Source organism: Gopherus evgoodei, chromosome 1 (assembly GCF_007399415.2).
Source record: "Gopherus evgoodei ecotype Sinaloan lineage chromosome 1, rGopEvg1_v1.p, whole genome shotgun sequence".
NCBI classification, from domain to species: Eukaryota; Metazoa; Chordata; order Testudines; family Testudinidae; genus Gopherus; species Gopherus evgoodei.
This window is the reverse complement of record NC_044322.1, coordinates 41585908-41609175: the sequence shown is the minus strand read 5'-3', so window position 1 is coordinate 41609175 and position 23268 is coordinate 41585908. Positions and strand designations below refer to the sequence as shown.

General features: G+C 40.0%; 1 protein-coding gene across 9 annotated transcripts in view; it reads left to right on the top strand.

Annotated features, from left to right (window-relative positions):
• LNX2 (ligand of numb-protein X 2) overlaps positions 1-21361 on the top strand; it is a 110981-nt gene extending 89620 nt beyond the window's left edge. For 8 of the 9 annotated variants that reach the window (XM_030562610.1, XM_030562615.1, XM_030562582.1 and 5 more), the window contains 6 exons: positions 3561-3929; positions 6716-6856; positions 9976-10153; positions 12042-12273; positions 16197-16355; positions 19020-21361. In XM_030562610.1, coding sequence (XP_030418470.1) covers positions 3561-3929; positions 6716-6856; positions 9976-10153; positions 12042-12273; positions 16197-16355; positions 19020-19155 — 1215 coding nt within the window. In that variant the 3' untranslated portion in view covers positions 19156-21361. The remainder of the gene's footprint in view (positions 1-3560; positions 3930-6715; positions 6857-9975; positions 10154-12041; positions 12274-16196; positions 16356-19019) is intronic. The other variant, XM_030562621.1, reaches the window with a different exon arrangement.
• The last annotated feature ends 1907 nt before the right edge of the window (positions 21362-23268 follow it).

The window sequence follows — 23268 nt, the reverse complement described above, 5'->3', positions numbered from 1 at the left end:
AGCTTTGCAATATTAGTTTAAAAACAAATTATTATTCAGACTGAGCAGAGTCTGTTATTCCAGTACTGATACCAATGATTTACATAGTTCGTGGGGCTTGGCTTCCTATAATTATTTCTGTTCAATAGCTTTTAAAATGGATAAGAAAGACTGAGTGTATTATTTTCTATTTTTAATGGTCTGAGGCTCTCCTCCTCTTCTTTTGAGATATAGCCACCCCTTCCGAAGAAAGCAAAGGTTATTTTTGGTTAGGAAGTTAATTTAATTTGCCTTTTGTAATTGCATTTGTGAGTTACGGGATTGATTTTTGCCTTGTTTATTATGCTAACTAGACTGTCATGTTCCCTTCAGCTGCAGCTTCCTTGCCATTCCTTGTTACCTAAAATCAACAGTTATGTTTAAAAACGAAAATATTGTGGTGAAGTCCTTCACTGATGTGATTTGAAATGTTCTGATATGAATATTAGGGTTATTTTTCCTATTTAAAATTAACAGATAAAATAACTTTGGTTATTATCTTTTATAATTATATAATAAATCTAGAAGAATGAGTATATAGCAGAAGAAAGTATTAAAAGCTCTGGTTCTGTTTTATTTTAAATTAGTTCTTCAATTTTATTTTCAGCAACTTTAAATATTGCTGTCCTTTGTATCTGGCATACCATAGTAGATGCCCCCTCATTGCCAACTCTGGACAATTACACCACACACACACACAGACACACACACACTGATGTGGTTGGGAAATTTTAGTATCCTTTAAATAAAATTAGCATGGACTTCAGAAAATAAAACCTTCCTTTCCTAACATTAGAGAAACCAGCCCTTTTACTATCAAAAGTATTAGGACAGAGGTTGGCAAAAAGTAATTCAAGCTATGTTCAAAACCAGGCAATTGCAGGTGTTGGTTGGATGCTATATCCAATCACTAACCCCAGCAGCCAATGAGAGCCTTTCGGTAATCAAGGGCTGTGCCATGAGCTGCCAGAATGGTGAACCTGTTGAAGTTATAGAAATTCATGTCGTTGAGCTGCTGGCAGTTATGGTTCCAAAAGCTGTAAGTATCTGTAAAGTGACTCTAGATGGGAAAAAAATGGAACTGCAGTGTAAAAACCCTGTAGACCTGATAACACTGAAACTCTGCAAACTCTGTAAGCAAGTTCAGTAGAATCCCCTTGCCATTGTAAGAAGCGCATATAGAAGCAGGTGTGGAGAGGTGCAGAAGACACAGACCAAACTCTGTGGAAGACCTAAGGGCTTCCTTGCTCAGAATTGGCCTGTGTTGGTGCTAAGCTGGCTCATGAAATTTACTAGGCTTGGCCTTTGCAGACCAAAACTAGGTATTGTGTTACATGCAGTTATATGTTCATGCTTCAGTGGTGGACATCTGAAGAATTTAGACAAGCTGAATATGACTGTAAGGTGAACTTTAACACTTCTTGCCCACCCAAATGGAGAAATATTTTCTTTTTCAGGTAACCTTTAATACTTGACTGAAGGCACAAGGTTTAATACTATTATATAAAATTATAATGTACTGTATATTTCATATCAACAGAGTTTTTAAAAAAACTGATTATTTCATTGTTTAGAAATACATGCCTAACATTTTAAATATCTTAATATTATTTAATGTATGTAATTTTATGTAAACATTAAGAATGTAAAACAATTTAAAATATTAATCACACGATTAAAAAAATAGTCTAGATTAATCGCAGTTTTAATTACACTGTTAAACAATAGAATACCATTTATTTAAATTTTTGGATGTTTTCTACATTTTCAAAGATATTGATTTCATTTACAACAAAGAATATAAAGTGTGCAGTGCTCGCTTTGTATTATTTTTATTACAAATATTTGCACTGTAAAAAATAAAAGAAATAGTATTTTTCAATTCACCTCGTACAAGTACTGTAGTGCAATCTATTTATTGAGAATATGCAACTTAAAAATGTAGAATTATTATTTTTTTACACAACTGCACTCGAGTAAAACAGTGCAAAACTTTAGAGCCTACAAGTCCACTCTTCTTCAGGCAATCACTAAGACAAATAAGTTTGTTTACGTTTGTGGGAGATAATGTCCACTTCCTATTTGCAATGTCACCTGAAAATGAGAACAGATATTCGCAAGGCACTGTTATAACCAGCATTACAAGGTATTTGTGTACCATATATACTAAACATCCGTATGCCCCTTTATGCTTCGACCACCATTCCAAAGGACATGGTTCCATGCTGATGACTAGTTCTGCTAAAAAACAATCCAAAGCAGTGCAGACTGACACATGTTCATTTTCATCATCTGAGTCAGATGCCACCAATAGAAGGTTGATTTTCTTTTAAGGTGGTTCAGGTTCTGTAGTTTCCACATTGGAGTGTTGCTCTTTTAAGACTTCTGACAGTATGTTCCATACCTCATCTCTCTCAGATTACAATGTTACATTGTGGCATTATGGACTTTTTGATGCACCATTATGTTACGCATCACATGATGTTATAACACACAGTTGAGGTAGGTCTTTATTTTGTCAGAGAAGGGTAAAGAGAAATATGTCTTTGTTCAAGGACATCTGACTTTGAGCTCTTGTAGTGTCATCTGCTAAACGCTGAAAAGAAGGCATTTGGTACTTTTTCACATACTCCATGTTTCACTTAGAAGGTCTGTGTGGAAGAAATAGATGTTTTGCTTTCACACCCAGCTTGCTTTAATATGTTTTAGAATTAACACAGTAGTGTATAAGAAGTAGACTATTGATGCCTTCTAAAGCAAGGACAAACTAGGGCTTAAAAATATTACTCAGTGGATGAAAAACAATTATTCGTGGTTGGTTGGTTGGTTTTTTAAATTGAACTTGTATTTCATTTCAGGTTTCTTTTTCATTTTTGGAAGAGACCAGAAAAAATATGCTTCTTTTAACATATTTCCCATATAAACTCTACTTTCATAGGCCTATATGACATTGGTGGTCATTTCACTTGTGTCAAGAAATGTCATGTATCAACCAAAAGAAGTTAGTTACCAATTGTAATACAGATTAATAACTGAAACATCTTAAATATTTATCAAAAGAGGTCCTGGAATAAAATATCTGTCAGAGATTACATTATAAATTCCCGTTTTCAGGGATTTGTTACCAAGTTATATTTGTCTGTTTCACTCCCGAAACTTACAGATTGAAATGACTATTCATATTTAAAGTGACAGCAAACAGCTCCTGCCCTGAGCATACAGGGTGAAAGACCCAGGATGATCAGACACAAATGCACTGGGAGACGGAGAGGATGGCAGTAATTTAGAATGTGAAAGTTAGTGTTAATTGTAGTAGTGATGGCGTAATGTTGATGTGGGTTAGCTTTGCAGGCTCAGCTGATAAAGTGTTTATTTAGGAGAATTGAATGAAGAGAGGGAAGGAGCACAGTGGGTAAGTAGATAATTCCAGGTATAGACTATTAGAGGTTTGTAACAGGGTCTCTGAACTTGGCAAGGATTTTATTGATATATCCAGAAACCAGTAAACAGATATGAATATTGTTTCACCTCTTGTTTTCCAGGTCAATAACTTTGACATCAGCAACGTGTCCCATAACCATGCTCGAGCTGTTCTTTCCCAGCCCTGCATGGTGCTGCATCTCACGGTGCTCCGAGAGAGACGATTTGGAAGCCGGACACACAACCATGCTGACAGCACTTCGTTGAGAGAAGACGGCTTTCAGGTGACGCTGCATAAACGAGACTCTAGTGAACAGCTTGGCATTAAATTAGTGCGCAGAACAGATGAGCCAGGAGTTTTTATCCTCGACCTTTTGGAAGGGGGATTGGCTGCTCAAGATGGCAGACTCTGCAGCAATGACCGGGTACTCGCAATCAACGGACATGACCTGAAGCATGGGACTCCGGAACTTGCTGCTCAGATTATCCAGGTAAACTCTAACAGGGGTACTTTATTCAGTCTGAAACTTTAAAATTTATTATATGTCAAGACGCTTATTGTACATATCACCAAATTCCACCCCAAAATGGCATAGTATAGTACAGAACAACTTGTGTATTATGCCTAAACTGTATCGTGGTTTTGGCAGATGTTACTCATTACTAGTAGCTGAACGCCTGTGCTGTTGCTCAGGTAATTTTATAAAGTTATGTGTGTTTAAAAACAAACAAACATAACAGTTGAGAACTTAAAAATTGGATGGAAACAGACTGTGAATCCCAGTGATGATTGAACTTAATGATATTCCAAACAAAAAGAGTTCCCAGCCATGATTTTAGCTAATTCCATTTCCTTCCCACTGACTCAATAGACTTTCTAGGCTTCAGAGTGATGTGTGGGGTTATTGTATGGGGGTGATGTGACAGATTCCCCCCAGGGTGCCACTTAGAACTGGGGTACCACTGAGCCCACCTGAGCCACCAGCCTGGGCTCCCTCTCACATTGTGGTGCTGTGATAAGTTACTACGCTCTCTAAGCTTACTCTTTCACCAGCGTACACTGAGGTAGGGACACATCCAGCTGCAGCTTCACATAGATGCTGAGATCAGCTCTGCATGGGAAGGCTCAGCTAAAGTACCTCCCAGTTGCTAAGGCACGCACCCCTTCTGGAGTGTAAATCCAAAATTATACCGTCTTGCACTGCACAGGGAACTGTACAGCATAAGCTCATAAAAGTCTCCCCTCCCTCAATGTGGAGAGATAGATGGAACAACTTTCTGCCCCCAGTTTATAATTTTTACACACTGGTTTTAGACAACAAAGAAACAAGTTTATTAACTACAAAAGATAGATTTTAAATTATTATAAGTGAGAGCAAACAGATCACCTTAACAGGTAAACAAAACCACAAACTGAGCTTAACACACTAGATAGGTAAAATATGATTTAGCAAATTCTCATCCTGAGTGATGAAGAGGTCGGCAGATTCTTAAGGCACAAGGTGCCTTGGATTTCCCAGGTTTTCATACACAAGCTAAAAATCCCTCTAGCCTGGGACCATCACTTCCCACAGTTTAAATCTCAGCTGCGTCCGGGAGTCAAAGGGCTCTGGGCTGCCCGCAGCAGCGAGGAGCCCAGAGCCCTTTAAATCTCAGCCGCAGCCAGGAATCAAAGGGCTCTGGGCTGCCTGCAGAGATTCCCGGCCGCAGCTGAGATTTAAAGGACTCAGAGCTCCCCACCGCTGCGGGCAGCCCAGAGCCCTTTGAATCCCGGCCGCGGCTCCAGTGGATGGGCTGGGGCTGAGATTTAAAGGGCTCGGGCTCCCCTCAGCGGCAGCAGCTCTGTGCCCTTTAAATCCCTGTCCCAGCCCCGGAATGCTCCTGGTTCCCTCAGCCACCGGAGCCCCGGGCACTTTAATTTTCCCCTGTGGGCTCCCAGCCACCTCTTCAGCTGGGATCCCCTGGTTGATTTAAAATCAAGTATCAACTCCCCGCTCCCAACCTTCCTTTTTGGCCCACAGCTGTTTTGATGAGGCGGCGCTGGGGAAGGAGGGTTTGTTTCTGCAGGGCTGGGCGGTGCTGGAGCGGGGTGTTTTCGCAGGGCTGGGAGGTGCTGGGTGGGGAAGGTGTTTCCACGGGGCTGGGGGTTTTGGCCCTCAGCTGTTTTCTTTGGAATAATGTGGCCCTCGCCACTTTACGAGTTGTGCAGGCCTGGTCTAACAGAAGAAATCAAGGAAAATCATGATACTGTGTAATTATCACACTCTAGCTCTAGATCTCAAAAAGCTTTATGAAAATAGGTAGCATTGTGCCTCAGTTTCCCTATCTGTAAATAGGAGATTAAAAAAGGAAGTAACTTGCCCAAGGGTCACATAACCAATCAATGGCAAAGCTGGAGGTGGAAGTGGGGGCGGGGGTCTGATTCTAAGCCATGCACTCATCCAGTAAACCACCTTACCTAAACACTGGGACTATGTAGAATGCTGTTGTTTACTATTTGATTAACTCCATACTCCAACAGCAGTTGGAGACTTGTGATACTGGTGGGGATTTTTTTATTTGCTAGTATAATTTAAATTTCATCTTAAATATCATCTCTTGTGATTAGGGGGAAATTCTAATAATCTTGTGTTATTTTTATGTCAGTTTTTCAATATATTGAGATTTTGAAGAGGTCAGTTTTCTATTTGGGGATTTTGGAATATTGAGCTTTTGCATAGTCCCAAAAACTACAAAGTTTGGTGGTCTGATTATATATTCTCTCCAACTACTTCAACAGATTCTCTGAATCTGCTTACAAAGTTACTTATTCTAGGTAAATAATTTGTTTTTAAATATCTATTAAGATTTGAAAGATTGAGTAGTTTTGAAAACGATAAAATCATAATCGGTCAGTGTATTCAGTCCCTTTTCTTGTTATTATTTCCTTGTATTACAGAAGTGCCTGAAACGGAACTGAAACTGGGGGCTTCGTTGTGCTAGGTGTTGTATGGGCATAGAGACAGACCCTGTCACAGAGTTTACAGTCTGAACAGACAAGAGAAAGAGAGAGAAAAGAAAGTATTAATGTCTCCATTTTATAGATGGGGAACTGAGGCAGGAAAAAATAAATGACTTGCCCAGCATCACACAGGAAGTCTGAGGCAGTGTCAGGATTTGAACCCAAATCTTTCAAGTCCCAGCTCAGTACCTTAGCCACAAAACCATCCCTCATCTCCTAATTAATAACAATACAGTGAGAACTTTATTATTTTAATTTTGCATGTATATCCCTCAGGCTAGTGGGGAAAGGGTGAATTTAACAATCTCCAGACCAGTGAAATCGCAGACAGTCGCTATTCTCCGAGAAGCAGGGACTCATAACAGCAGCCAGCACCAGGCACAGCAGCTGTTCCACAGCAGACACAGTTCGCATAAGGTTAGTGTTTCTCTCCTTTCTCTACTTGAAAAGAAAATGTAATAGCATTTGATGGTATTTAGATTTGCTGGCTACTGCGACACACACAAGTCTTGTGAATGAGATAAAATTGTAGCTCTGGAATCGTGTGTGGGAAAGTGAGTAATGTGTTACAGCCATGTGGAAGGATTGCCATTCAGGAGCATCCCTGGGACTTCTGATGTGCAAGCCATTGAACTGCAAGGCCCCAGGAGCTGGAGCATATCCATCAGCCATATAATAATCCTGGGAGCATTCTGCACCAAAAAATTAAAAATTCTGCAAAATTCTGCAAATGTTATTTGTCAAAATAACACTATATAATCAAGCCAGTTTCAATTATTTTGGTAATTTATTTCAAAATACCTGTCAGCAGGCATGTCTGTAACAATACAGACACACACAAAAATTCCTCCAGGAGTAGAGAGTTAAAGAAACCCCTACGACAGCCCAGTTCCTGTTTCTCTGCCCCTCCCCCCCACCGAGCCCAGCCAGGGGGCCAGACACCCACAACCCCTCCCCCCACAGAGACTAGCCATGAGGGCCCCCTCAACCAATACACCCACACCCCATCCTCTCCTCAGAGCCTAGCCACAGGGCCCCCCGGTCCAGATACCTGCACCCTAGAGCTCTGCTGTGGAGCCCCCCACTTCCCCAGACACCTGTCCCCCTCACCCCATCCCCAGAGCCTAGGGATCCAGAGGGAGAAACAACCTGATGCTTGGTCCCAGATTTGCACAAAGTTTCCTTCATGCCACCCTCTCCTTCCCTCAGGGCATGCTGGGAACTGCAGCTACCAGGAACCCCCTAGCTCCCTTGTTCCAGCAGTGTCTTCTGTGTACAAACTGGGCTCTGCTGAGTCCAGTGGCGGCTAGCAGCACTGCAGCCCATTTCTGTGAGGAAAAGGAAATTCTGTGCACTCGTTAATTTCTGCAAAATTCTGCATTGTGCAGTGGCGCAGAATTCCCCCAGGAGTAATATAAACAGATTGTCATTGCCTGTGGTGGAAAAAGTCATGTTTTCCCTTCCCTGAATCAAAGGAAAGAGAGCTGTGGCTACGGCATGAGTACTGGCTGGCTTATATTTTCTATGACAGGGTGAAGGACTGAATGAAGAGACACCATGAATCTGGAGTGGCATTATGCAGAAGACCTACTACAGAAATAAAATGCTGTTCAGAGCTTATGCTTCAGACATGTTGGTAGTTTCAAAAATATGACTTCTGTCTCTTCAAATTAAATGAATCATATAATCACCTAGAGTATCAGGTCTTTAATAGACCTCCTTTATATCCTTTTTCAACAAACGGTGTTGATAACCGAATTCAATCTCAGTCACTTAAATTGTGAGCACTTTAGGTTTTTGCCAGGATTTTCTTCCAAAAATTTGAGAGATTTTAGAAAAGAGCCAAGGAGGTTTCATTGTATAGTTCACCTGCACTCCTCTCTTATGTAAGGAAAAGCCGAGGTTGTTGCTGAAGTTTTTTGTCTTAAAGAATTTTGTTTACATAATTGTACAGCACCAGCAAGTAGATGGCTACAAAGCCTGATGGAATTAAAAGTAAGCTGACTTTAATATGTGCACAGTGATATGTGTCTGCCACTCTAATACTGAACTTCTTCTGGCATTATGTAGTGGGAATATAAAAAGGTACCGCTTTTTTCATACACGGGGGGGAGGGGGAGATGATATAACTGCCACTGGAAGATTAACTGGTGTAATTTCTTATTTCTGTATTTTTAGTTTACCTCTAAATCTTCTGTAGATTTGTGATGATCAGTGGAGGTAAATGTGGAATGCTTTGAATATATCACCAAGTACATGAGGATGAAGGCTTTTAAGCAAATAAAATTCGTTTGGGCTTGTCTACATAGGCAAGTTAATTTGAACTAAGATAAATTTAAATTGGAAGAGCTATTATAGAATAACTCCCTGTGGAGACACTCTTATTTTGGAACAAGAGTGTTGTATGCTAAATTAGTCTAATCTGTTTCCAAAGCAGATTAAACTAATTGGGAATAAAGCAGTCTTATTCCAGAAAAAGAGTGTCCACACATGGAGTTAATCAGGATAGCTATTGCAGAATAACTCCCTGGGTAGACAGACAAGCCCTTAGTTCAGTTTTAAACCCTCCTGGTGGTGTGAAGCCAAACATAGGTAAACCTGATTCTGGAGACAGGCTGGAAAAGAAAAAAAAATTGCATATATAAAAATAAACTGTTTAAAAGTTGTGTCGGCTTGTGACCCTTGAAGTACATATGCTTTTTCATTTCACATGGAGTCTGTAGAATTTGGTCCATATGATACTTACAAAAATGAGGCACTTAGTAAGTGTGACTTCCACCTAAACATCAAAGTCCTGTTTCTCAGTGCCATGATGCTAGCCATATGAACGTATGGATTTTGTGCAGCAGCACCAAAACTTGGCATTGCAGATCTTCAATGTTGAGTTCCTCTCTAAGCATATTGTAAGTAAATTAGAAGTGAAATGTAAAAAATGGATGCTTAAAGTTAGACTCCTTATCCATATTTAGGTACCTAAGTAAGTGGCTTGATATTTCAGAAGTGCTGATCACCTGCAGCTCCCATTGAAGTCAATAGGGCCTACAGGCAGGGCTGTCTCAAGGGGGGTTTGGGGCCCAGAACAATCCCCTTTCCCTCTTTCCGGTTTCCACCCCCTCCCCTGAGTGACGCCGGGAGCTGGCGGAGTGGAGCGGGCTGGGTTCTTGTTGCCACTTCCTGCTGGTGAGTGCAGGCCTGACCCCCACTGCCAGCACCAGACCCTCTGCTAATCCCAGCCTTCACACTCTAACACCCCCTCTCCGTCCCCCCGCAGCAGCCTAATGCCCCCCGTACAACACGCACACAAAGTCGTCCCTAGGATTCAGCCATTTGGGGTGGCAGCCGCAGGGCCCCAAAAAATGCAGGGCCCAAAGTGGCTGCCCTGATTTGCCATACCCTAGGGACGGCTCTAGCTGCGCGCCCTCTGTACCTTTGAAAATCAGGTTGCTCTCATTAGCTACCTAAATATAGATTAGGAACCTACTAAGCATCCGTTTTGAATTTTTTTAAATAAGATATCTTTTGTTGTGTTCTTGCAGATTCTTTCCCAGTGTGTTACATGCCAAGAAAAGCACATTACTGTGAAAAAAGAACCACACGAATCCCTTGGAATGACAGTGGCAGGAGGCAGAGGCAGCAAAAGTGGTGAACTGCCAATTTTTGTTACTAGCGTGCAACCTCATGGCTGTCTTGCAAGAGATGGCAGGATCAAACGAGGTAGGATTTAACTCAAATGGCAGCATGTGCATCTTTCAATTATTCTTTTCATGAATTTGGTTTGCATGGTATCATAAGGTTTCTCAACAGATGCAGGGTAGCAATGATAAATGCTTCTCTCAAATATTCCACTTACGGAAATTCAGTGTGCAATGCCACACTTTCCCCTGGCTTGGGAAATGGCTGTATAAAGTTGACTGTAATCTCTCTAGGAGTTGAGGATCTTGTCTGGTGTTTTTCACTTCAGTACACACATCCTATTTTTGGTTTTGGTCACATGGGTTGGGCCCTGTAGCTGTCTGAGAAACCACCTCTCTCCTTGTGCAATGTCTTCAGTACCTCAGCTAAACTGATCTGTTCTGATGACAGGCACCTTGTTTAACGGTGCTAACAGCAGGGCATTTTCAGCAAGTAACCGTCCTTTCTATAATTCACTTTCCTCATCCTTTCTCCGACCTAGACCGAGCTTGCTGATCTTCAGGACAGGGCATCTGTTATCCCCAGCTTTTGAGAAAGGAATTGGGTAGGGTATTTGGGGGGTGGGAGTAGGTGTGGGGTGAATGACATTGGTAATCCTGATGGGATAATGCTTAAGGTACAGCCTGACATTTTCCTGATTTATTTTTTGTCAAATGTGTTGTACATGCGCCTAAATCACATAAATAGATAATGCAACCCCATGCAATACTGCACTGACTTGGAAATCCTCTGGGCCCATACCGACATTAGGCAAAGTTTGAACAGTAACTGAAGTGTGCAGATTTAAAATGAGGTAATGGAGGATATTTTTCATGACAGTGTAAGGTAGGAACATTAAATGCAGTATACAAATGTGCACAGTATCTTTTTCTAAACATTATTTAAAAATCCATTTGTCGAACCAATAGTTGTGATTTTCTTCCTTATGTGATATTAAAGCTACAATTGCAAAAGGAATTAGCCTTCCCAGCTATGCAAGTTTCTGGAAAGTGATTGATTCTCATATCTTGTGTAACTGAATCCTGGATTTTGCTGATTTGTTCTGCACTGCAGCAGCAATACTGTAACCACTCAGACCATAAGAGACTCTCTCCTTTTAAAATATTCTCAAGGAAAATCGTTTTCAGCAATCTTTGTATTTTTGACTCTTTCTAGATCATTATAATCTTTTTACAGATGCTCTTGCTTCCTCAGAGCTGATTTTTCCTAATTAATCTTTCCTGTAATCCCTTTTTTGTCTTTTCCAATTGGTAAAGCACAGACCTGCAGTAGGATTGAAGTGTGCATGTGGGGAAGGAAGTGGGGATACTCTTTTCATGCCCCACTTGCTGTGTTACCTTGTGCAAGACTTCCCCTCTCCCTCGTTGGGTACATTACACCTTTTGCCATTCCTTTTCCCCCTTCCCTTTAAACCCTGTGGGATGACTATGAGGAATGGGATATATTAAGAAAAGGAACACAAAGCTGGAGAAGTCACAAAAAAAATCCCTAGTGGTGAGAATAGTTTCCAGAGGGAGTGGTGAAAGCTCCAGTGTTCAAGTCATTTAAATGTGGACTGAACAGAGCACTGGAGGATGTACCGTAGGGGCCAGTTCTATACTGAGGCAGGAGAGGTGCCTGACCTAATAGATCATTTCCACCTCTGATTTGCATGATAGCAGAGCATGCTAGCCAGGCACAGCATTTCTGTTTCTTCTGAGATATGCAGCGGTGAAATAGATTATGCATTATAATGTTTAAATTGCCTGTATGAGGCTTCAAAGTGAATACACTGCAGTTCACAGCTCTGAGAGTTACTGTTTTTGACTGTCTAGGCCCATGAGTAATGTGTACAGGCCAGGTATTAGCACAGGAAGACAACTGTTCAATAGGCCACATGACTTACAGTCTTATTTTGCCTTTTAAACAGGTGATGTGTTGCTGAATATTAATGGCATTGACCTGACCAATCTAAGTCATAGTGAGGCAGTGGCTATGCTCAAAGCCAGTGCTGCCTCTTCAGTGGTGGCACTCAAAACACTGGAGGTCCAGATTGTTGCAGAACAAACCCAGACTAATGAGGAACAACCAAGCACAATAAGCGAAAATGAATATGATGCTAGCTGGTCACCCTCCTGGGTCATGTGGCTGGGCCTTCCCAGGTACTAGTTAATGAATGATCTGTTTAAACTCATGTTTACACTGCTGTTATAATATTAACTCCTGCATTTGGCTGTGTCATTCTCCTGACATTTTTCAGTTTGCTATAAAATATTTGTGTGACGTACATAGTGCTGAAGCAACATGTTGAAGGGTTTGTTTCTTATTGTATCTGAACGCATGTATAACAGTTCATTTTTAGTGGGGATTTACTTTATGCTGCTGCTGCAGTTTTAATTAATATAATGTTAAAACTGATTTAAACTCTAAAGCAGAGAACAGCTTAGTTACAGTACCTGCTTAACCCTATTGCTGCCTGTCTACTGCAGCCACATTTCAATTTACAATCCACTTACAAAGGACTGTACAGCAAAAGTATCCTCTTAGCCAACCGGAAGATAGAAAACCCTGATTATCCCTTCAGAAACCTTGGGAAAAGTCTAACGCTAACCAATTCAGTTCCCCCGATCAATGTAAGCTGTCCTTTTGATCCCCAAGTTAAGCCCGAGTTTTAAACAGGAAACATAGAACACTTACCCAAATCACCCTATATTAATATACAAAACAAAGTTTAGAAAGGCAAATGAATAACTTCATAGAATGAAGGATATAACCTTCACTGATCATTGACTTTTATCACATGCAGAAAGAAGTTAGAACAGATCAATCTGCATTCACAAATCTCACATATATAACTCGGAAAACCAGCCACCAACTCCATCAAGCACAAATACACCCGCAGCAAACCCACGTCCTTTCCCTAACTTTTGGCCTGACTGATATGACCAGATTTCACTTCTCATTCTTCATTCTCTGGTAGCTATAACGACAAACTGTGGGCCTAATTCTGGGAAACGCTTACGATCAAGGATAGTGCTTAATACTGTGCATAGTCTTGTTAACTTCAATCGCACGGTGCACAATAGTAAGCGCTATCCTTAATAGTAAGGGTTTCCAGGATTATACCCACGGTTTGCAGATGTAACCACAGAGAGCATGTAGAATGTGAAGGTAAAAGAATGAAATCCTGAAGTCGTCATCATCATAGCATATTGCTCCAAAACCACAGCCACGATCTGTTGTCAATTATCTCAAGTAGTTCCTCTGGTGTAGGGGATGTTGACGGGGCACTGTGGCAGCATTCAAGTGTTTTGCCTAGGCTCTCCGCATTCACATCTGGTGTTGTTCCTCGGCTTCCACTTGGTCATATTGTCATCAGTCTTTGCCACGTCAGCTCTCACTCAGTTTAGAGTACACCATTGTTTTCATTTGAGGTCAGTAGCTGAAGGGAGTTGTTCTGAAAGAACTGGGTTCTCCAAGATCATCAGCATTTCCCCTCATTTTGTTACTCCGTAGCCTTCCACAATGGTATTTTGGGATAAGGGACTTACAGAGGCAAAGCTCTTTCTGGACTTCCACCTCTTTGGTGGTGGAACGTGTCCATTCAGTGGCTGTCTTGAAACCTGCACCTGTTTTTGTGTCTCCTTTTTACTGAAGGCATCCCACCTCACTGATGGTGATGCAATCCCCGCAAGGCAGTATCGCGACAATGTGGGAGTCGCTCTCAGAGTCCCTCTGATGATCCTACAGGATTGATTTGAGTTCAGTATCAGTTTTGTGTGCATGGCTCAAGTGTGACCATACATGGAGTTGTATCAGATACATTGACCTCATGACCCATGTTACTCTCCCATTGCAACTAACCACGGGAGAAACCAAATCTGACAATCAGCATTGAGACCATAATATAAATCTGAAGTGATTATAACTACACAGAGTAACAAGCCACTTCCTTTGGTAAAAAGGACTTTCAGGATCAGGCCCTCATTGATTTCCTCTAGTTTTTTCTGTGCAAGATGTGTGTATGTAACTTCCTGTAAAACAGTCAGAATGTCTTGTGAGTTATACAGTTACAGGAAACTGCTTTCAAGTCTGATAAATAACTCTGCTTAACAAGAGCTAACTGTCATTTATTGCTCACATTCTACAAACAACCACATTTTGCTGCTTAATTATGTCTTGTATGCTGCAATGCGTGGCACAACATGATTAATGTAGAGAAGCAACGGTTACGCTACCTCAACAATTTCTGCTTCTCTGGATTTGAATAAAGATTTCCTATGAAAAGAAAAATAGTCTTTTAATTGAACACTTTTGCATATGAATTACCACTTTTAAAAGTGTGGTGATGGTCAGGAAAGTGACTCTCATATATATAGTATGTTAGGGCTATCAATTAATTGCAGTTAACTCATGCGATTAACTCAAAAAATTAATCACAATTTAAAAAATTAATCATGATTAATCGCAGTTTTAATCGCACTATTAAACAATAGAATACCAATTGAAATGTATTAAACATTTTGGATATTTTTCTACATTTCAAATATATTAATTTCAACAACAACACAGAATACGAAGTGTGCAGTGCTTACTTTATATTATTTTTTATTACAAATATTTGCACTGTGAAAATGATAAACAAAAGAAATACTATTTTTCAGTTCATCTCATACAAATACTGTGGTGCAATCTCTTTATCATGAAAGCGCAACTTACAAATGTAGATTTTTTTTTATATAACTGCACTCAAAAACAAAACAATGTAAAACTTTAGAGCCTACAAGTCCACTTAGTCCTACTTTTTGTTCAACCAATTGCTAAGAAAAACAAGTTTGTTTACATTTATGGGAGATAATGCTGCCCGCTTCTTATTTACAATGTCACCTGAAAGTGAGAACAGGCATTCATATGGCACTTCTGTACCTGGCATTGCAAGATATTTACGTGCCAGATATGCTAAACATTCGTATGCCCCTTCATGCTTCGGCCACCATTCCAGAGGACATGCTTCAATGCTGATGATGTTTGTTAAAAAATGTGTTAATTAAATTTGTGACTGAACTCCTTGGGGGACAATTGTACATTCCCTGCTCTGTTTTACCCACATCTTATCATGTGTTTCATGTTATAGTAGCCTTGGATGATGACCCAGCACATGTTGTTCGTTTTAAGAACAGCGTCGCTGCAGATTTCACAAAATTCAGATAAGGTTTCAGTGTGAGATTTCTAAAGGTAGTTACAGCACTCGACCCAAGATTTAAGAATCTGAAGTGCCTTCCAAAATCTGAGAGGGACAAGGTGTGGAGCATGCTTTTAGAAGTCTTAAAAGAGCAACATTCAGATGTGGAAACTACAGAACCCGAACCACCAAAAAAGAAAATCAGCCTTCTGCTGGTGGCATCTGATTCAGATGATGAAAATGAACATGCGTCGGTCTACACTGCTTTTGATCATTATCAAGCAGAATCCATAATCAGCATGGACACGTCCTCTGGAATGGTGATTGAAGCATGAAGGGACATAAGAATCTTTAGCGCACTGTAGGTATTTCAAAGCCAGTACAGCTACTCAAATGCAATCTGAATTATTTATACTCTGCCTTTTGCATCATCCAAAAAACTGTCATCTGATTGCAAAATTTTCATTACTGGTAGTGATAAATCAAAAGAGGCAGAAAGAAGACAAATGGAAATTCAAGATGGAAAATCCTAAACTGACAGAAAAATCATCTTTCATTTTGCAAATAAAACACATTGGATATGGAAGCTAGTGGGATGTGGAGGGGGAGGATAAATATATGAAACTGTATTTAAGCAATAATTCCAACAAGGCATTCTTTATGTTTAATACTCTTTTACCTCCAGAGGTTTTTTTGTAATTTTAAGCACACAGTAGTCAAGATGGTTAAATATTACAAGATGATTCATCCCGGAAACACTGTTAATTACCAACCTTTCCCCACCATTACCCCTTCTCTTTCGTGCTTATTGCAATGATGCGATAGAGCAAGTGTTGCACATAACATGAAAATATTTACATGGCATGTATTTTTCTCCTTCCACACTACAATCTCACCCCACAGCGGCCTACATAGCTGCCATGATGTAGTGCTACGGAGGAGCAATTTAGGAAGTTGGGGCTTTAGCATTGTTGGTGGATATGAGGAGAATCACACAAACCAGCCTTTCTTCATTAAAACGATTGTTCTTGGAACTCCAGCATACTTTGACGGAAGGTTAAAGTAAGTACTACCGCATCTTTTGAAATGGTATTAGAAATCGGATAGACAGAGTGATAATAAGGCATATTGCATGAAGTGATTCGTTACATTACATATATCCCTTGGGCCACTGACTAATATCCAGTATTTCTTGGGAGCTGGCCAACTCTCTAAAGCAGCTTGGCAAGTCTACTAGGTGCAGTGCTGAGAAGTCAGAAGGATTTTTGGCTGGGGGAAGTGGATCAGTCAGAACTTGTGGGAGCGTCTAGTCTCAGTCATTTTTCCTTCCCCCACCTTTCTTTGGAAACACGTTCCACCATCAACCACTGGTGCTGATTTGACCCATCTTCCCCATCACCTCTACTGATTCCTTGACTCCTCCATTAGGCCAAGACCCAGCATAGGGGGAAATATCTTGCCCAGGATTTGGAGCTGGGAAATGAGCATGTTGTGTAATGCTCTCTGCCTACTTCGAGAAGAATTACCAAAGCTAGAGGAGCTTCATTTTATAATAGAGGTGTGGGGAAGAAGCTGGAGCAGTATCTAGTCAAGATCACTGTGAGAGGCAATCGACATGCAGGGTCCAATTTCCAAATATGGCACTTTAATAGGATCCCCAAATCTGGCATTTAGGGTGTTTGTTTTGGCTGAATTTAGGCTCCTTCCAGATGCAGGATTTGAAATGCCTATTAAAGATTCCCTCATCTGTAAATTGAACATCACGAAGGTTTGATAACATGAGTAGAAGATTGTACCATATTTGTTTTACATACAGAGTAAATATGAATCATGATGATTACAATTTAAGGAAGACTTAATTTCTTTTCAGAACAGCTTAATGCATGTTTTCAATGACATGGCGGTGACTAGAGACCATCTTATGACTCAGATCATAACAATAGCTAAGCTGCTAAGAGTGATACTCTGTGGTTTTTGGGAGCTCTGTATGACTCTTGGAGGTTTACTATGCAATAATCTCTGTATTTCTATTTCGTTACATAGTGGCTTAAGAAGAAAATTCATTTTATAATTTTGCATGCCTTATTCCTAAGAATGGAGTTTCCCTGCTCATATTCATGAAGACTGTGTACCAGTATCCTAACAAGTTTTAAAGGCCCTTAAATATCAAATAAAATAACATTCTCAGACTCTTAAGCATACTATATTTTTTGTTTTATGGTCCTATACATCACTATTTTTGTTTCAATATACAATTACATTAAAAACTATATTAAAAGAGCATTGAGTACTTGACTTTGTAACCTTAGAAGTTAGGAAATGTTCTCCCCCCTCACTCTGATCCTCACCACTCTGAGTCACACTGCTTCCTCCTACCCTGCCTATATAGGAGCAAAAGGAATATTGAGAATAAAGGACAGAGAATTCTGGTGTCCCCCACAGTCAGGAAATGCAATGGCAGGGAAATTACTCCTCATCCCCTGCAATGCAGTGCTGGAGCATGCTCAGTAGCCCTGTGGGAATAGAACATATACTGTCAAGTCACAGGTAGAAGCAGTGTGGGGATAGAGGCCTGTAACCTAGCCCTGCCGTCCTGGGTGCTGGGGCTCGGGCTTCGGCTTTCGCTCCATGCCCTAGCAACAATATGCCAGCCTTGGGACTGGCTTTTTAATGGGGTCGCAACCCACTGTGGGGGATCCCAACCCACAGTTTGAGAACCGCTGAGATAGAGCATGCTGAGTGCAGAAAGAATCTAAAGAGAACGTAGCTGGTAAACTCAAACAAGTGTCTATCAAGCATGTACAAACTGAGATTTGTCAGATGTTTATAACTTGACCAAATTTGGGCAAATTTTCACATGGATAGCAAAAGGTGCTTTCCCTGCCTAATTTTAAATCTCTGCTCCAAAGCATGGGGACAGTAGATCTTCTTAATGAAATGGTTGTAGGAATTTTTTAACATGGGCAAAACAATGTATTTTCCCTTAACCTCATTTTTGGAAATAGTTGAGCCATTTTAGTTGAAACTTCCTGAATGTACACTTTACCAGACTTAACCATTCAAGCTAAAGTTTCCCATACCAGGTGTCTGCCTCAGAGAGAGAGAGAGTGTGTGTATGTGTAACTTTACCAAACTTAGCCGTTCAAGCTATACACACACCCTGAGGTAGACATCTGGCATGGGAAACTAGCTTGAATGGTAAAGTTATAAGCAACTGAAAACAGGGTCTTATGTTGGAAAGTGTTGAGCAATCTTAACTATAGATGTCACTGCTTTTGCCAGCTACAATACATGCATATTATATGTAAATATGTGTGTTAGCCTATAAACATGTATATGTTTTTATCATATAAACATGTATATTATAAGTCTGTCTATATATGTTTTTATTATCCCCTACTTAACCCTGGTAAATGATTACTTTTTCTCTCTCCCTCTCCCACTCTTGCATCAATCCTAGTATCTTTCCACAGGCAAACTCTTAAAGCTAGTGTTGGAATTACACCAGAGTTGAACCTCAGGGATTCAAGAATTCCCCTTACTAATTACAATGGGAGGTCAGACTTCATTTTTTTAATTGAATGCTCTTAGCTCTTGTAGCTGAACTCCAAGTCCAATAGAAATCTGAGGCCGTAACTATGAAATGCCATCTGTTACTCATTGTTGTGTTAAAGTTGTCGGGCACCATTGTTCATCAGCTGCTTTCCATTTTGTTTCCTTTTTTAGGTGTGGTGACATGATTGTCGCTGTAAATGGACTATCCACAGTGGGCATGAGCCATTCCTCACTAGTTCCTATGCTGAAAGAGCAGAGGAGCAAAGTAACTTTGACTGTTGTTTGCTGGCCTGGAAGCCTCATCTAGATTTGTAAAACCGCTGTGGTTCAAGCAGTTGATTTTCTACGTGGCTGATATAAAGCCTCCATTTTTTTCTATTGATACAGCTGGTAATAAGCAGGGCCAAAAACTGCTACATTCATTTTTTTAAAGGGGGGGATTCTCAACCTCTTTTCTGTACGTATGTTGCCATCTTGAAACAGCCATATCTACTGAATTTGTTGTGCTCATTGTTTAAGAGCTGGCACATGCACGTTAAGATGTTATTGTCATTAAGCCTTCCCAGACAGTAATAGCCTGACAGTCAGCAGAAGAATTCTGGTGGTATTTCTAGTTTCTTTTAGTGTTTTTCCAAATTGAAACATAAAATGGTAAGCTATGTACTCTCTCCTCCTTGAGAGAAGATTCACATCAGTAATGCAATTAAAGTTCTACCCACTGCTGCTGTGAATCAAAATTGGTATAAAAAGGAATGCATTTTTCATTTTTTGTAAATATTTTCATTTTGTTCTGCGGTATGTTAAAACCATTCAAGGACCTGTCTTACTCATAAGAAAGTGCTTGGTCCCATGGTTTTTGTTGCAGGTCATCAGTGTTCACAAAAGAGTAGGACAAAAGCCTGATATTACTGGAATTTTTATAAAGTGCAATAATCTGACTCTTTGCCAGAAAACAATTTAATATATTACAAAGTTTATATCCTATAATGCAAAGGAATATGGAAGTAATCAGTCAGAATGCTGGCAACAATAAAAATGCCTGGGTCACCTTTGATCGAACGGCCTGCTGTATTAGAGTTTACTTTCCAAATGAATGTTTTGCTGTGTCAGAAAATTTTGATGAACGTTTTTACTAAAACCATTTTTACAGTTTATATTGTGATTGTCAGTAGCTCTTTTTATTCTGGTGTAGAAACATTATTGTGACTCAACCTGTAAAGCAGAGAGGTATTTAAAAAAAAAAAAAGAAGAAGAAAGCTGTTTATGACAGTACATTACCATTTAAAAGCAAGGAGGCTGGACTCCAAGGGCAAAGGGAGCTGCAAAGTTTTACTTACTCTGTTACTTGCTGACAAATGCCTTCGTATAAAATGCTGAAAAGATCTGTCTTGTATTTGAGAAATCATTTTTCTTTGGCAAATGCTTGCCACTCGATTGTTGACAACTATAAGATTTTATATCTTTTAATTATGTTTAGCATTTTTAAAACAAGCCTTGTACTTGCAGGTTTTGTTTTGTCCATAACGTTTGCAGGGTAAGCGTCCTTTGGTAAAAACAACCCAACTAATGTGTTGATCTGGACCAAAATCTGTACACTGTTAATGTTCTGCATACTTGAAAAAGCGTTCCATTTAGAAACCAAGTTCAGAATCTGAACTAATTTATGAATGACCTCTCTGTTGTAATAACGATGGTATTAATTATCAGCGAATGTATTTCATAATCACTGCATATTTCAATTGTGAAGCATGAACTTTATTTTCAGACTTAGCAGCTATACTATTGGGGCATATTATCGCATGTCATTGATTCAAGTAGCTTTGTTTAAAAAATAAAGCTGCCATCTCTTGCAAAAAATGTAAAAGCTCTTATGAATGAAGTAGTTTTATTCCTCTCTGTGGTGTGTGATGTTTGTTTGCTTTCACACTATCAGGACACAAATCAATTGCCCATGCAGTATATTACTGTATAGAGAATAATTTTTTTTTAAGCAGTCAGATATTCTTTGATATCCCTAGCTGAGATGAGAACAAGTTTCCTCCCATCCAAAAATAGTTTAACTGTATATTTTGTTTTTAATGCAAAGTTTTGCCAACTACGTCTTTGCATAGCATTTGCGAAATATAGTTATCGGTGTGTTGGATTTAAAATATTTCATTTGAAGTGACATCATACTCAAAATCTGAGCAAAAATCAAGCTTTTGCCCTTTTTTTCTTTTGTATCATGAAAGAATGGTTAAGCTTAAGTTGTGCTATATATTTTGTTCCACCGGGCAATAGCTTTTGATCACAGTGTCTTGTGACAGAAACTTGTTCCGAGGGGCTCCTCTCTTGAACTAATGTTTGGGGGGAAGGGGGAGTTTATCTCATGATCTTGTGGTTAGTTTATCGGGTTTATTCTTCGTGCCTTCTGTTTAAATTATTTCAAGATTTTTTTTCAGATGTTGCTATCTAATTGTGTGGTATTATTGGAGAATGAATGAAAATAAAAGTCCATTCTGCCCGTTTTAACAGTTCAGTATTGTGTCTCTTTACAAAGAATTTATGTAAATGAATTCATCACCTTCAGTTTAGGGATGTATTTCTCTCTCTGGTTAATCACAAATTACAGTTATAGAACTTCACAGAAAAATCTCAGAGCGCATTCATAAGAAAATAGGAATATGAGACTCACCAGACTGGAACACCTCAGTTATCTACCTAACTCGCATTCCAGCAGTGAGTAATATCAAAAAGCTTCAGAAGATGATGGAAAACCCACACACATTCTAGTACTTTACCACCAGGGTGATGATCATCAGGAGGACTCTGCCATGAGCCAGGTTTGGCACAGGGAAACATAACCCAGCCTTGCTGGAAAGACAGCTTTATGCCCTCAAGCAGGAGTCATTCTGTTTAAGGAAGATGAAGAGCAACTTTTTAAAGATCTGGTTAATCCCTCACTAGATGTGCTGGCCAGATCCTAGATTGTGGTTCTTGATAGGACATGGCCCAGTAAGTAGAAAGCTAAGGAAGCCTTACACTGGACAAGAGATTACCTGAAAAAAAGAAAAAGATCTGCAGAATTTGCCAATATATCAACTGTGGCACTTCTGTCTCGTGTGAAAGTGAAAGGGTAAGGATTTTGATGTATAGGCTGATATAGCCGCTGCATCTGAACACACACACTTCCATTAGGTCCTGGACCTAGTAATCTGTTTGTTTTGTCTTCCCAAAAGTAACAGCCTAAGCAATCATATGGCTCTTTAGCTAAGATTATAAAACAGTTTATTTTGCCTCCCGGCATACTAATGAAGCAAAATCTGCAGGTTCATGATTTCACTGGATCAATTTTTATTTGAATCAAGAACAACTGAGGAAAAAATTCAATATTGCAAAACTGAAAGTTCTTCTAAAATGCCTGCAAATCTAAACCCACTTTCCAGATTTGGTGTGTAGCAAACAATACTGTAAACAAAGCAAGTTTCACCTTAGTGATCTTCGCTTGAGTCTTGTTAAACACTGAAGATATTTTTCTCTTCATATCCATATTATGTGCTTGAGCCATTTTCAAGTTCTGGGATGCAATTCCAGACCAGTGAGGGGTTGTGTCACCACTTGCCCTGCATCCATAGGTGCCTTACAATGCCTTACTGCTCTTGCTTCCAGCCTGGGGTGCTCACAACCAGCCTACAAGCATGCAGATCACACCTGAGTGTCTGGGGAGGGGGGTAATTCATCAGCTCTGACCCCAGCAGCCTGTTTACAGCCCCACTCTGACTTCCACCAGCCTTGGTTGCTACTTGCAGAGTGGCCTCAACACACTTCCAATCCCCTATTTTCCCAAAACTGTGTGCTCTACAATGTCCAGCCCTCTTCTGGGCAGTTAAGAGAAATAATATGGTTCATTTGTTCCTCTGCAGACACAGGAACACGTCACAGCTTATTAACTTAACTGGTCTGAGCACACCCTATCTTTTGAACACAGCACCAAGGTTTATAAATGAACTAAATTTATTAACAAAATATAAATTAGATATAGTGAATTCAAGTATAAGGAATAAAGTTAGAACAGGTTACAAACAAATGAAAACACGCATCTAAAAATCTAAAACTTAATTTAGCAAGGTACTGGCCTTGTTCAAGATGGCTTTTCTCACCAGCCCTTCCTCCAGTCATGGTTGACTTTCAGTCAGAACCTTCCACAAAAGTACCGGATGCTGACTTCCCTTGTCTCCTTAGGTGAAAGATCTTTATCTAAGCAGGTTTCTCACCTATATTCAGTTCCAAAGACTTAACCCTCTCTTCCCTCCTTGGGGGAAGGACCCATCTTTCCCAGCTTACAAGAGCTCTGGCCTCTTGTGTCTGTCCAGTGATGAATGCCAGAGATGGCTTCTGTCCTTATATCTTCCAAAGTTGAATGACTTCATTTGAAGAGGCA